The sequence below is a fragment of the Nelumbo nucifera genome, chromosome 7, assembly GCF_055504915.1.
Source record: "Nelumbo nucifera cultivar China Antique chromosome 7, China Antique-T2T, whole genome shotgun sequence".
NCBI lineage: Eukaryota > Viridiplantae > Streptophyta > Magnoliopsida > Proteales > Nelumbonaceae > Nelumbo > Nelumbo nucifera.
The window spans coordinates 60151617-60165631 of NC_142655.1; the positions used below are offsets into that span (position 1 = coordinate 60151617).

At 35.8% G+C, this 14015-nt stretch overlaps 1 protein-coding gene across 3 annotated transcripts; it reads left to right on the top strand.

Moving 5' to 3' along the window:
- The first annotated feature begins 8469 nt into the window (after positions 1 to 8469).
- On the top strand, positions 8470 to 13083 carry LOC104599817 (F-box protein At4g19940-like). 3 transcript variants are annotated; one of them, XM_010262551.3, is made up of 4 exons: positions 8470 to 9423; positions 9514 to 10063; positions 12357 to 12468; positions 12567 to 13082. In XM_010262551.3, exons 1-2 carry the CDS (start codon positions 8899 to 8901, stop codon positions 9973 to 9975), a joined length of 987 nt encoding a protein of 328 aa, XP_010260853.1. In that variant the 5' UTR covers positions 8470 to 8898; the 3' UTR covers positions 9976 to 10063; positions 12357 to 12468; positions 12567 to 13082. The 3 variants fall into 3 exon arrangements, with proteins under 3 accessions (XP_010260853.1, XP_010260852.1, XP_010260851.1); XM_010262550.2 differs by having other exon boundaries at positions 8470 to 9988; positions 12567 to 13083; XM_010262549.3 differs by having other exon boundaries at positions 8470 to 10063.
- Positions 13084 to 14015: the final 932 nt, after the last annotated feature.

Sequence of the window (14015 nt, forward strand, 5' to 3'; positions counted from 1 at the left end):
CTTAGAAGGAAGTTTATTTTTAAAGAGAAGGAAAAGAAAAGTTTTGATCTTTGGAGGGCACTTAATGTTCCAAATGATTTCAAGCCAACTTGTAAAGTTATTTGCCCCAATGATTGATGAACATTTCAGCAAATGGGCTGATTTAATAGAAAAATCTCCTAAAGAGTTCCCCTCCCAAATAATTCTATCTTCAAATTGTCTAGGAGAGATAAAAATGGATTTGATTTTTTCCCATAAATCATTGGGAACAATTGCTCGAATTCTAGGTTCATGCCAACACTCACATCAAAGTTAATCAAATCTGATACCATAATATTTTCATTCTCCTCATTTTCAATAGAAATTATTTCTAATAAAGGTTTTCAGCGTGCATCTGGAACATCTCCCATGAATAAAAAATTTATAGAGAATTCTAGATTAGTACCATATATTTTGGATCTAGCATCATTTTGTTAGATAGTGTATGCCCTTAGCTCCAATCAAAACGATGTATCTTATGACATTTAATGTAAATGAATAAAGTACATATTTGGTTCATGCTATTATGGTGTGTTTCTGTGTAATACCCATAAAGTACATTTCTGTGTAATACCCTAAAACGTGTTAGTTTAGAATCTTCACAGTCGTTGGATAGATCTGGGGAGATTTATCTGACCAAGGCTGACACTGATGTACCGCCAAGTTGGTTGGGGTGGCTTGTCTCAGCTGCCAGGGTAAGACCTGAGGTACATGCAGTGTGGGTTTTCTTGAAAACCTGAACCGGACCAGAATTCCAATATTGCCCTACACCTTGGAGATTGATGGGCAAAACTGGAATGTTACACCTGACTCCTAAACTTGATTATGATATTGCACTAGGTGTCGGATTGGGCTGTATTTGATATGCCAATCAGTGAGATCCTCAGAGGGGGTCAAAACCTGAGTATGTTGGGACAGTCCGAGAATTCATCTGAGTGGGTGATCATAGTGACAGGAACAATCCCTTTGTCAGACAAAGGTAATGATTGGGGGTGCACTCTCTCTGATGGAAACCAAAGTTGTCGGCAACCGATTTCAATCGTTGAATTTTTGAAAAATATATTTATATAAATATATACATATATATATATATATTATGGTTTCAAAATGTTTGCAAAATGTTTTAATTCCCGGGATCCATGTGAGTAGAGAGTGCAACACTATTCCTTGAAGCCAAGGGAGAGGTCCTCTCTTGTCGGGCAGTGTTTGATCATTATGGGCAGAGAGGTTAAGTGTAAGACCATTGAGGGTAATACCTGATAGGCTAATCTTGCATCTGCCCACAGTCCCTGGGTTTTTATAAGGTGGCTTGGCCCAGGGACCACTTAGTGTAAGTGTTGGGCCCATTAAGAGCCCATGGTGATGGGCTCAGGGGTTCATTGCCCATAACAGTGAATACGGCCAGGCCTTGTAACAGAGGCTAGGCTGAACCCATGTGGCTGATGTGTATATCAATTTTTGGGTCCCACGCTATACAAGGAAACCCAACTAGGCAGTAGATTGGAAGCTAAGTGAGCACATGGACTTAATGGGCCTAAAGCCCAATTTGAACTGGTCTAATTTGATTAGTTAAAGAGAGGGGCGGATCTGGGATTGGGATCAGCAGATAGGATAGAGAGTTATCCCTATCCACTTAGAGAGTCTAGATCCAAATACAGATTTGGATTTGGAAACTCCTAATAAGATTAGGAGGGCTAATCTAATCTACAGATAAGATAAGGGCTTATCCTTATCTCTTAAAGAGAACTCCTGATCCAAATACAGATTTGGATTAGGAAACTCCTAAAGAGATTAGGAGTTCTCTTTAAGGCTATAAAAGGAGGAGGAGGGCGAACCTCCATTCATCTCATTACAACTGGTCTTAGATCACAGAAAGAGAGAAGACAGCTACAGTAAGACTGTTCCATCTTTTGCTCTTGCGCCCTCCTCCTACTGCCGCCATTGCCAGTTCGATCTCCACCGTAGGAGCGATTAAGAAGTGTTCTTAATATCAGTTTTAGAGAAAGGCTGATCTGGAGCCGTGCTCACACTCCATCCATCGAATTCTTGTTGAAGGATTCGGTTCTTGTGAAGAACCTACTGATTCTGCTCCACCCTACGCTGTATCATCTTCAGTGGGAGCAGTCTTTGGAGTTTTCCTTGGGTTTGAATACCTTCGTTGGGAGTTACTACTACTCCGTATCAGGTATATCCCTCTCCTACCTTTTGGTTTCAGATCTTGTTCGATTCTTGGTTCAAGATTGATCATTGAAAATGTAAATTTTCTAAAATAGGGAATGTGATTCCCAGATGGGAGAGAGAGAAATTTTTTGAAATTTCACCCTACCTACTTGCAAGGTTCGGCTATCCATATGATGGATCTCTCATCCCTTCACATTTTGGTCCCCAAACTTTAAAACATGACAATTTAGTACCCAAACCTTCAAAACATGTCAATCTAGTACCTGCTATTAACCAACCGTTAAGTGCCATTTGAAAAGACACAAATACCCTTTGAGTGCCATCTAATTCTCTTTATCAACCATCCTTGAATAGAAGAGGCAAGGATTTAAGATTGTTCATTTTTATCAAGTGGATGGTTGATAAAGAAAATTAGATTACACTCAAAGGGCATTTGTGTCTTTTCAAATGTCACTTAACGACTGATTAACAGATTGGTTAATGATAGGTATTGGATTGACACATTTTGAAAGTTCGGGTACTGAATTGTCACGTTTTAAAGTTTGGGGACCAAAGTGGCACTAGGCCCAAAGTATAGGGCACTAAGCGGGAATTTTCCCAAAGTACGTGATCTTCTAGCTGTGAGGTTGGTGTGGGCAGGAATTCCTGCCCACTGTTAAAGCTCTATATGACAAGTGGCCGGATCCGTTAAAAATTAACGTCCCACTAACAAAAAGGCAAGGGAGAGAGGGAAGGGGGATGATTTGATTATTTTTAAAGGCAGGGGTATGGTTTGATTGGTTTCATCAATTTTTATCCATATCTATATCTATAAATCTAGCAAAAAAATATCTATATCTATACATTTATACATCTTAGTTGGACAAAATTGGGTCCTTTTAGATTTGAATTTGAGGACAAATTTGATATTTTGTTGATTGTTTTAAATAAATTCAAAATATTTGATAAGTAAAAAATCTTGACTACTTTAAAAAGCATGAATAATCACTACAAATTTATATTTCTTTTGGTAAAAAACTTATAGAATTTTAGTTAGATAAAATTTGCCTCTTTTGAATTTAAACATAAATTTAATATTTAGTTGATTGTTTTAAACATTGTCTTAAAAGGCTATTAAGGCGAGGCCAAAGGCCTAAGCCTTGAAGTGAGGTTAAGAAAAAAGGCTTGGCCTCGATAGCTTCAGAACCCAGCCTTAAGTTGTTTGAGGCTTACGCCTTTGGGCCTTTGGCCTCAAAACGTTCAAGGCTTAGGCCTCAACTGTTTGGCATGCTAATGTTAAACATGAAGGTTTAAATAGGGGTAAAATATAAATTTAAGAAAAATGATTTGTTTTGTATAAATTGGCATTTTGAACAAATACATAAACATACAAATAATTAATAAATGCATATAAATGTATACAAAAATAGCTTTCTTTAGTTCATATTCCATATTTTCCATGCTTTATTCTTACCCACTTGCCCACTTGCCCCATATTTGATGATCTATTTTGCATCACATAGGTGGTCATTCTTCACTAATGCATACAAGTGCAAGAAACGAAACGATAATGCTTTATTCTTAAAACACTATTAGTTCATATCCCTAAGCTTAAAGTTTTGACTATATTGTTTTGTTCTAGCTTTTAGATTTTAGGGAAAAAAACTACTATGTAAAGATTCTAACCATGCAAGGTTTAGTGTTGATACAATATGCCATTGTATCTAGGGGGTACTGATACCCATTTTTAAGGTATTTAAAAAAACTTTTTAATAATTAAATAACATAAATCTAACCACGATTTTAATGCAAAATTTTGAAAAAAGAAATAGAAAAGATGTGAATGGTTCAAAGTGTCAATATTCAATACACCCTTTTTGGCGCATTGGGGTGTATTTTGCTCGAGGCTTTCGCCTCAAAACGCCTAAAAACTTGGTTTTAAATGATTTCAGAATATTGATAAGTCACAACGTGTTTGAATGGGCATTTACGAATACATATAACTTAAATAACTGAATTTTCATGGAGTGAATATATTTTTCTCTTTTAATAGTATGGAATATTGAATAAAATTATTGGTAATTGGTCATCTTTAAAAGTAGATCTAATTGTCACAATTTAATGATTTTAAAATTTGAATTTTGAGTGTGGCTCCACATATCTGATTATGTTTTTTTGGGTTGTATTTTTCATATTTTTTGATAAACAACAGAAACTTTTATTAAAAGATATTAAGAGAAAAATATACAAGAGGAGGGGTAAAATCTCTTAACCCTCCCAAAAGGTACATTTTAGTTTACAATATTGCCCATCAAAAGTTGACTCTTCCCACCCCTTGTTTGGCCAATGAATCTGCCAAGGAATTGGCACTCCTCTTAGTCCAATGAAACTTGACTTCCATGTTTTGAGTGAACTGTCTAACTTTCTTTTTCTCATTCAGAAATTTCCACAAACTGAAACCGTCCTTCTACAGCCAATTGATAGCCAGATTAGAATCACCTTCCACCATTAGTTTTTTGATATTCAATTATTGGGCTCTTTTTACCGCTTCTAGAACAACCAATATTTCAGCTCTTAGAGAATCCTCCCATCCAATAGAATCAAAATACATGGCAAAAATTAGACCTTCTTCATCCCTGAAAACTCCCCCTATACCTGACAGGCCTGGATTTCCTTCGCTGCTACTATCGAATTTCAGTTTAGTGAACCCGAAAGCTGGAGGATACCAAATTGTGTTAGATGAAGACTTCATTGGAGCTGACCAAACCACTTCTTTCCACTTCCTGATTATGTCTCCTTCTAAATAATTTTCGAAGAGCTTCATAGTCTTAGCCCAATGAGCCACCCTTATAGTTCAATGATGGCACCCTTATTTCTTTCTTTCCCACAAAAGGTCCTTCGGTTCATTTTCTCCCAAACTGTCCAACAGATAGCTGCTCTTACACATCTCTATAGAATTTTCCCTCTCTTCTTCAACCCCCTAACTGAAGTAGAATGGAACAAGCTTTGTACATTTGAGGGAGGGGTCCACCTAGAACCAAAAAGAGAGAAAAACCAACACTAGATCTCTGAAATAAATGGGCAAGTTATCAGTGAGTGATGGTAGGTCTCACCATTTTCCTTACAAAGGATGCACTAGTGCGGGGATAAACACCAATTAAGCCTTTTTCTTTGAAATAGATCGCAAGTATTACACTTTTCTAAGAAGGCTTCCCAGCAAAAAACACTAATTTTGGGAGGGATTGGCCTACCCCAAACTTCCAAAACTGGAAAGGGGGGTCCAAAAACAGGTGGGGAATGAACCAATTCTTTGAAAAAGGAAGAGCACAAGAAGACACCTGAAGGAGAAGGGACCCAAATCCTACTATCCCTCCTAGAGGGGTCAATACCCACCTCAACTCGGATTTTGAGCAGATCAGAAATAAGGTTCAATTCAGAAATAGGATTGTATTTTTCATTGGTTGGTTTATAATTAGTTTCTGCCTCAATATGTTTAGAGGGACTCTTCCAAAGTATCCATTTCAAAATGTCATTTTTTTCTCAAAAAAAATTGTCAAATAAGCTTTGAAAATTGATTTCTAAGATTATGAGCATCCCAATATCAACAAACAATGAAAAATACTTGGGTGTTCCAATTATTCTCTCTCTCTCTCTCTCTCTCAATAAGAGGTGCTCCAATTATCCAAGACATAATTGATAAGAAAGTTCCAAAGAGCATCACAACTAAAATTAAGAAGAAAAATTAGGGTTGGAAATTGAAAACCCTCTTAAAGATGAAAGAGATATCCTTATCAAATAAGTTTTGGATGTGATAACTCCATTTACAAAGTGCCAACTAGCTGGTTGTTAAGATCTCCTGCTAGTTATAGTAAAGAGACTTGGGATAAAATACCACTTGCACATAGGTTGGGGGATGAGCCACCCCCATGTGGCCCCATGGAGCAAACAAAAATGTAATTTCTTTATTTCAAATGATGTTTGAATGAATATACCCCCAAAAAAGATAGATAAAATTCAAATACAATACTTTTGAAGCCCAAGAAGAGGCAAGAGAAAGGCTTTACAAATTAGTTAGTTAGTTAGTTTTTTTTTTTTTTTTGGGGGGGGGGGGGGGGGGGGGGGGGGGGGGGGGGGGGGGGGGGGTGGGGGAGGGAATTACTAATAACCCCGAGGTTTCAACAAAATCTAAAAGAAGTATTTTTCCCCTTTGTTAATTCTTTCATATTTGAATTTCAGGGAAGGTGTTTTGTCAATTCTTTAAAATGAGATCAGAATAGAACAAATTGAAACCTCCATTGTCTTTTCTTTTTTTTTGAATCGTATAAAAGGACAGGAACGGAATTCTTTTGTGCATCTTAAAAAACTGGACAACATGTTTTTTTTATAACTCACAACGTGTCTAAATAGACATTTATGAATAACAAATATTAATGAATTATAATTGAAATTGCATGGATTATTTAGCTAGGCAAATTTAACTACTCTAGAGTCTAGACAATGTTTTCAACCCGCCGTTGACCCGACTGGTTGAAACGTTTGAACTGTCATCCGGTTAAGATTCTAGGTCTAGAGAAATGCCAAAAAACCCTTGACTTTGTCAAAAACCATTCGACCCAGATGGATGGACCATTGACCCGTGACTGGGACCTAGTTTGTATACAAACTGTGCATGCAAACTTCGGGAGGCAATAACCTTGTACTCTGATGTCTGATTGAGGTTTTTGTTTTTTGTTTTACTTTGGGTAACTTTTCGGGATCTATGTGTCGGAAGGGCCATAGGCACCTTGGCCCACTATTTTTGCAAAAAAGACCCTTTTTTTACATCAAATTGCAATTTTTAATATTTATAAATTAAAAAATTAAAAAACACAAATTAAATATAAAATAATATGTATATCATATCTAGAACATAATTATACATTATTTATTGATAAAATATGTATTTGTACATATATATACATATATAAACCTATTACGCTGACGTGGCATGGTCTGAACTGTTCAACCTGATCGATCGAACCGATGACCCACATCCTGGAGGCAAAAATGGTTTGACTCCAAGTCGGTTTTTAAAACATTGACTCTAGATACTTAGAGTTACATATTGATTTGTAGATGAATTACAATTTACTTGAATCTATAAGAAGTGGCAATAAATCTCTAAGGCTCATGGACTTTTTTTTCTTAACTTATAATACCCCTCCCTTTGAATTTGGTCTCTCTCTATTATGAAGACATAAAATTGTAAATTGAATACTATTTTTTATTTCATTATATTAATTTCATATCATTAAGTCTCATATTTAAGGTTAACTTCCAACCTATCCTCATTGAATCATATATTTAATATATTTTTGTTTCTTAGCATTAAATTTCACTAATTAAATTTTTTAATAATAATTTTTATAATATAAAAACTTATATATTCAAAATCGACCTGCAAATTAACAAGACTGATTTTTTAGGTGGCAAGTAGTTTAGTCATTTGGGTAAGACGGTGAACCATGCCATAATTAAATATAAAAAGTTTAGAAATAGAAGTACAACATACAAAGAAATTTTGTAGAATTTTTTGGACACTTCTCTAATATTATTTCTAACCAGTGTAGTACATGGTTGCTAAATATGCTAGCAACCCATGTACTAGGTTGATTTTTATTCATTTTAATAATAATAATAATAATAATAATAATAATAATAATAAAACACCCACTATAGATTCATAGATTTACTTAAGCGTACCCTATAGTTTGCAATTTACTAAAACGCAACCTTATAGTTTGCTATCTATTTAGTTAATCTAGCTTTCATTAATAACTATTTGATTTGCCATCTGAAAATTGTATCACGATCACCTAAGGTAAATAGAAAAATGTTGAAGGGCATGGACCTATGATTGTTTATTCCAAAAGTGCCCCTAAACTAAGTGGAAAATGTTCAAGGGTTATGAATTCACGATTGCTTATTTCAAAAATACCCCTAACACTTTTTTGTATAAAAAACAAAATTGACCAAATCGAAAAAAAAGAGTGGACATCAATATTTTATTAGAGGCAAAATTGATATTTTTATTTTTAGTCTATTTTGATTACATTAATAAAACATACTGTTTTATTACATTATTTAGACTAATACATTAATGAATTCTATTATTTTACAATATTATTTTATTTCACTTTTTCTTAATAAATTCATGCATCCCACGGGTCCCGCTAGTAAAATACAATAGAATCTACTATCAACCATTAATAGACCTTATCTATTCCATTGCCTACAATAGGTGTATGGAGATGGACAGTGGCAGAGTGGGCAGCGAAGTAAACTCTTTCTATCGACACTGGACTCGAAAATTACACCTTTTTCATGGACCCTCTTAAGTTTTTTCTCTGTTCTCTCTGTCTTCTTCTTTCTCCTGCTTCAGTGTTTCTTCCTTATTCTTTGACGACACCTTTTTCATGGACCCTCTTAAGTTTTTTCTCTGTTCTCTCTGTTTTCTTCTTTCTCCTGCTTCAGTGTTTCTTCCTTATTCTTTGACGCCTTACTGGTAAGTGAAGTAACCCGGGAGAGAACAAACAACATAGAGACTCATCTCTCCGAGGTCTACTTCGCAACGATCCTAAACCATCCCTGACTTAACAAATCTGAAGCTTTCAAATTTTGTATCTCTATAGCGCCGGCGAGTGGAGGAAAAGCGTGTATAGAGAGAGAGAGAGAGAGAGCATGCAGAGAAGAAACTCTGATAACATTGTGGTGACGGTTGATCAAGAAAGAAAGAAGAGCAAGAGCAAGAAGAATGGCAAGGTGGATTTGGAAAACATACCAGAGGAAATCATCTTCGGCATCCTGGCAAACATCCCAGCTCATAACCTCTACGAGTTCAGGCCGGTATGCAAGCTCTGGTTTAAGCTTATTACAGATCCCAATTTCATCCGTCAACATCTCTCTCGCTCTGAACCTGGTTTACTTGTTCAATGCCATGTTCCGAGGTTCAGAACCATCTTTTTGGAGATGAAAGGAGAGAGGTTAAGAGTTCGTTATTTGAATCTTGAACCCCCGTTTAAGACTCGAATCCATGCCAGTTGCAATGGTTTAATCTTGTTGGAGTTGGAGGGTGCCAATGAAACTGGAGGATTGTTCGTCGCTAACCCTGTGACCAAACAATGCATCAAACTCCCTCCTAGAAGTAGTACATCATATTCTTATTCCTATGAATTTGCATTTCATCCTGCCACAAAGGAGTACAAGGTCTTAACCCTTACTGAACAAGGAGATAACTGCATTTGTGAAATACTTAGCCTAGGTTCTGATACATGGAGACCTGTTTTTGTTCCTCAGGAATTTCGGGTATACAATTCAATCTATGTTGCTACTAAACGGTTCCTAAATAACGTAGCGGGCTTTCATGAAGATGAGGAGGCCTTTGATGAAGATGAGGAATACATGTATTCTATGGACATGGTTCATGAGACGTTTCACATGACACGGCTCCCTGTATCTGCATATGGAAGAGAAGATGGGCTGTTTGAATTGGGGGATGTCCTAGCATTAACGACTCGAATTGAAAGGACGTCGCGTTATGATATATGGGTTTTGAAGGATTTTCACAAGGGAGATTGGGTTAAACAATACAGTGTTGTCCTTGAAGGTGTTCAATTTGCTTACAAGCATGATTATAATGCGCTGAAACCAGTTGGTAGCTTGAGAAAAGGCAAGGTGATAATCTTTCAGGAGCATATATACTTCTATGCAGCTGATGTTGAAGTGGGTAAAGAGGATCTGGAAACTCCGGGCTCATGAAGTTCTACCACATGTAAACAGTCTCATTTCCTGCAATGCATTTTAGAACCATGTTTTGAGATCTCTCTCTCGGTCTCCCAACGTTATGGTATTGTGGTTCCATCTTGTTTTGGATGTGTTTCTTTCATTTTTTTTTTTTAATTTTGTTTAACCTTTCCATACAATGATCCTGGCTTTGCTGATAAGTAAAAAAAAAAAAAGATCCTGACCTATTATAGGATAAGATTGTTGCTTATTCAATGACTTGAAATATTTTTGGGGTCTTGTCATAGTTAGTTATGTGATTAATGCTAAGATTAAGACTGACGTTATATGAGGGTTTTCCCCCATATAGTAACGAATGTTCAGTTTATGTTATTATAATTCTATAATTGAAGACCAATTATTTTTATGGTTTAACTTAACAGCAAAACAATGTCAAATTTGTGTAGATTAAGTAGTTGTGTTCTTTAGCATATGCTTTGGGCTTTGGGTTGGATGACTGAGAAACAGCCTTGTTTGGATGAATATGTTTATCCAATTGCTTTTATCTCTGGACTGCAGTCAATTTAGAGCTAGAATGCTGAGGCCATCATTGCTATATTTAGGTGTTCTCATCTTGTAATTCAAGACAGACCTTTATCTTCCCTTATCCATCCATTTTATTGTTGTTGTTGTTGCAGTTGTGCACCTTGTTATTTCTGCCAAGTAATCTAATGAGTATATATCAAAGATGTGAAGAATGAAAAGACAAACATATGAAAGATGAGAACAATCTCACATAATTTCTGAATTTTCAAACTCCAAACTGGACAGGGATCTATTCTCACATAGTCTCATGATTTTTTCTCTTTTTTTGAGAAAAGGTAACTATTATAATCAAAAGGGGCAAAGGGGGGGGGGGGGGGGGGAGGGGGGGACGTACATGAGAGGATGTACAAACAAAACATCAAGTCCTCACAACTAAAATATCTCCCCACTTAAGGGGGCAATATGTTAGCACTGTACAAAAGATTCCTATCCACCCCAGATTTAGCTAAAAAATCTGCAATCGAGTTCAACTCCTTTTGGAATCCATCTAAAGCCGCAATGCAGAGAAGAAGTTACTTCAAAAATGTCATTGAGGAAATGACCCAACCTCCAAGGGCCCTTTTCTGGGTGGGAGGACCAATTAATAACATTCCTAGAATCCCCCTCAATGAGAACAGAATTCTGCTGCAGAGATCTAACAGTTCTCAGACCCATCACCAATGCTTTGATTTCAGCTTCTGAAGCATCTACAGAACCAACTAGGCCACTGTAAGCCCAAATCACAGAGCCCTCTCTGTTTAGAGTAACTCCCCCAATGCAACATGGGAACCCTGTAACACATCGGCAAATCAGTTCCCAAATTTGGACCTCGAGAACGAGTCCAGTGCTGAAGGGGATGGAATTGTTAGGAAATGGCGGAGCCAACAAAAGGGAGCAAACGTATATTCTAGAAGAAAGAAGGGAAGGGACCACATCAGCAACAATCCAACTAATTGAGCAACTGAACCAAGTGCGAAGCTGTCAAGATTTCCAAGATTCGGTTAAGCAGTTACAGAAATTAGACACATGTAATGTAACTCATTATAGAAAGGAAGATATGTTCTGAATTGGAAAGAGAAGAATAAAACTGAAACAGTCCTTACTCTCTTTCACTCCCTCTCTTTTCTCTCTTTCTCTCGATTGTTGAAGGAGGTAGCTCCACCTCGAAGAGGAGCCTGTGTTGGGCAGCTACCCCAACATTGATGTTTTAGATTATACAAAGATTGTTGTTTAGTTTCTGGTTTTATGTTCCTGATTTTGAATGTCACTCATACGGTTTTATGTTCTTAAAAACATGACTGGTTAAGAATTTTAGGCCTTTTTTTATTTAAAGAAAAAAAATAAATCACTAGTGTCATTTATATTTTGGCCATTCAACACTAGGTCTTGTGCAGTCCACGATTGTATCAGGAAGTGCTTGTCCTTTATTTAATTAAAAAGAGATTTGATTATTGCTTACAATTGTCCTTTCTATTTCTTAAAACAAAAAATGTCTATAAGAAATTAATTAAAAATATATCTGTTTGTATCTTCTATAAACATAACCTGAATATATGCTACCCTATTCAAGGATGACATGTACAAATTGAGAAGCTGTTCAAATCATTTGGTTCTATCCAAGCCTTAATCATTTTTAAGCAAATTATTTCTTTTTAATCAACATAGCCGTCTAACTTATCTCTATTATCTTGCTCTATTTCTGCATACTGTATTGTTGTTTATGCCTTTTACAATAAAAAATCTATCGGAAAGAAGCTAAATCCTTCTCTGTGGTGAAGTCTTCTGGGTTTTTTATTTGGATATTGTTTTGACTCTTGACCATCATCTTATAGGCTGGGGCTTAAATGTTGCTACCGGGTATGTCATGTGCAAAAAAACAAGAGGACATCATTCACCAAGTGCCAGATAGTATCTGATCTTTTCCATCTATTTTTTCTGCTAAAGGTGGTTCTATTAAATCTTCAAATAGGGATTCATTTAGATTTGTTGCTTATTCTAAAGATGGAAACTTTGCTTATTTATTTGGGTTTGTTATTTTGAAGCTGTGGGAGCAAAACTGAAGGCTATACATTATACTTCTTGTTTGGCCAGTGGAATCCGGATTTCCTCCTCACACCCACCTCAGAGCGCTTGCAGCCGTGCATTGAGACCATCTCACCATGAATGAAAACATACAAGTAAGGGAGATGTTTCTGACGTGTGGCTGGCTGCAACATGCTGTGAGGAGGAAATGAAACTCTAGCCAGAGATCATGGGTTTCAGTCTGTTATAATCAAATCTGATTCTCTTATGGCTGTCCAAGCCATTAAAGGAATTAAAGGATTTATTTCGTGGCAATATGAAAATACTTTGGATTCAGTTAATACTTTATCTATAGAATTTTTTTGGAAGTTAAGTTTGTATATGTTAACATGGATTTGAACAGGGATAACATTTAGTTGCTTATCAGGTCAAAATTTCTGAAGTTATGATGTTCTGGTGGAATGACCCACCTGTTTGGATTGTAAATGTTTTGACATGTTTGTAGTTTATTGATATCTAAATGAAACTCTTTTTTTTTTTTATAAATTATCTAAATGAAACTCTTATTTAATCATCAAAAAAATATCTCCTTGTAGAAATTCTGATCTTGATGAATCTCGCAAGAAGTGGCAATGTTTAATTAGGGAAACCCGGTAGGATTTCAGTTAGAGAATGAGCATTATACTCGTGCCTCTTCATGTATTCCTGACGGAAGATGAGGTGTTCAATCATCTCTTTTCTTTTGCTCATGAAACACTATTTAAGTGATGCTACTTTATTTCTATTTTCTAGTAATGCAATATCTACAAGCAAGAACTGCTTGGAATAGTGGAAAAATCTTGGCCCATCAAACATTAGAAACGGTTAGTCTAAGAGCAGCTTGTACCCGTCAAACAGTTTGCTTTTTTACTAATTTTAGTGTTTTTTTTTTGTATTTCCTTTTTTCTTTGTTATATTTTATGACAATTTTCTGTTTTTCATATTTTATTTTATTTTCCTCTTTTTATTCATTTTTTGATGTATTTCTTGCATCTTCTGCAATTTCCTACTTTTCCTTTATTTTCTGTTTTCTGTCTATTTTATCAATTTCATACAAAATGGTCTCATGAAATGATATAAGGGCAGTTTGGGGTTTTACAAATATTTAATGTTTTCTTATTTGTTTTCTTTATGTTCTTTGCTATAATGGACCTCAACTTGGGCCCTTCTTATGTTATGTCTTTTTAATTATTCGCCCAATTAAGGGCCTCTTTGTAAATTACTGAAATTAAGTTAATGAAAAGGGATTACGGGTGTAAGAGGAGATTAGATTTGAAAGTCTCTCTCTGAATCCTTATTGTCGCCACCTTCTTCTTCCTCTTTATCTCTTCTTGATTCTTAATTTCTGCTATTCTCATTCATTTTTTTGCATCTTTTTAAACAGTCCGTTCATTTCAGAAGGCTGTTTTTCTTCTTTTAAACATGCACAT

Bases quoted from the DNA above. Each gene is read 5' to 3' on its own strand.
- LOC104599817 (XM_010262550.2), top strand. From the start codon at position 8,899: ATGCAGAGAAGAAACTCTGATAACATTGTGGTGACGGTTGATCAAGAA.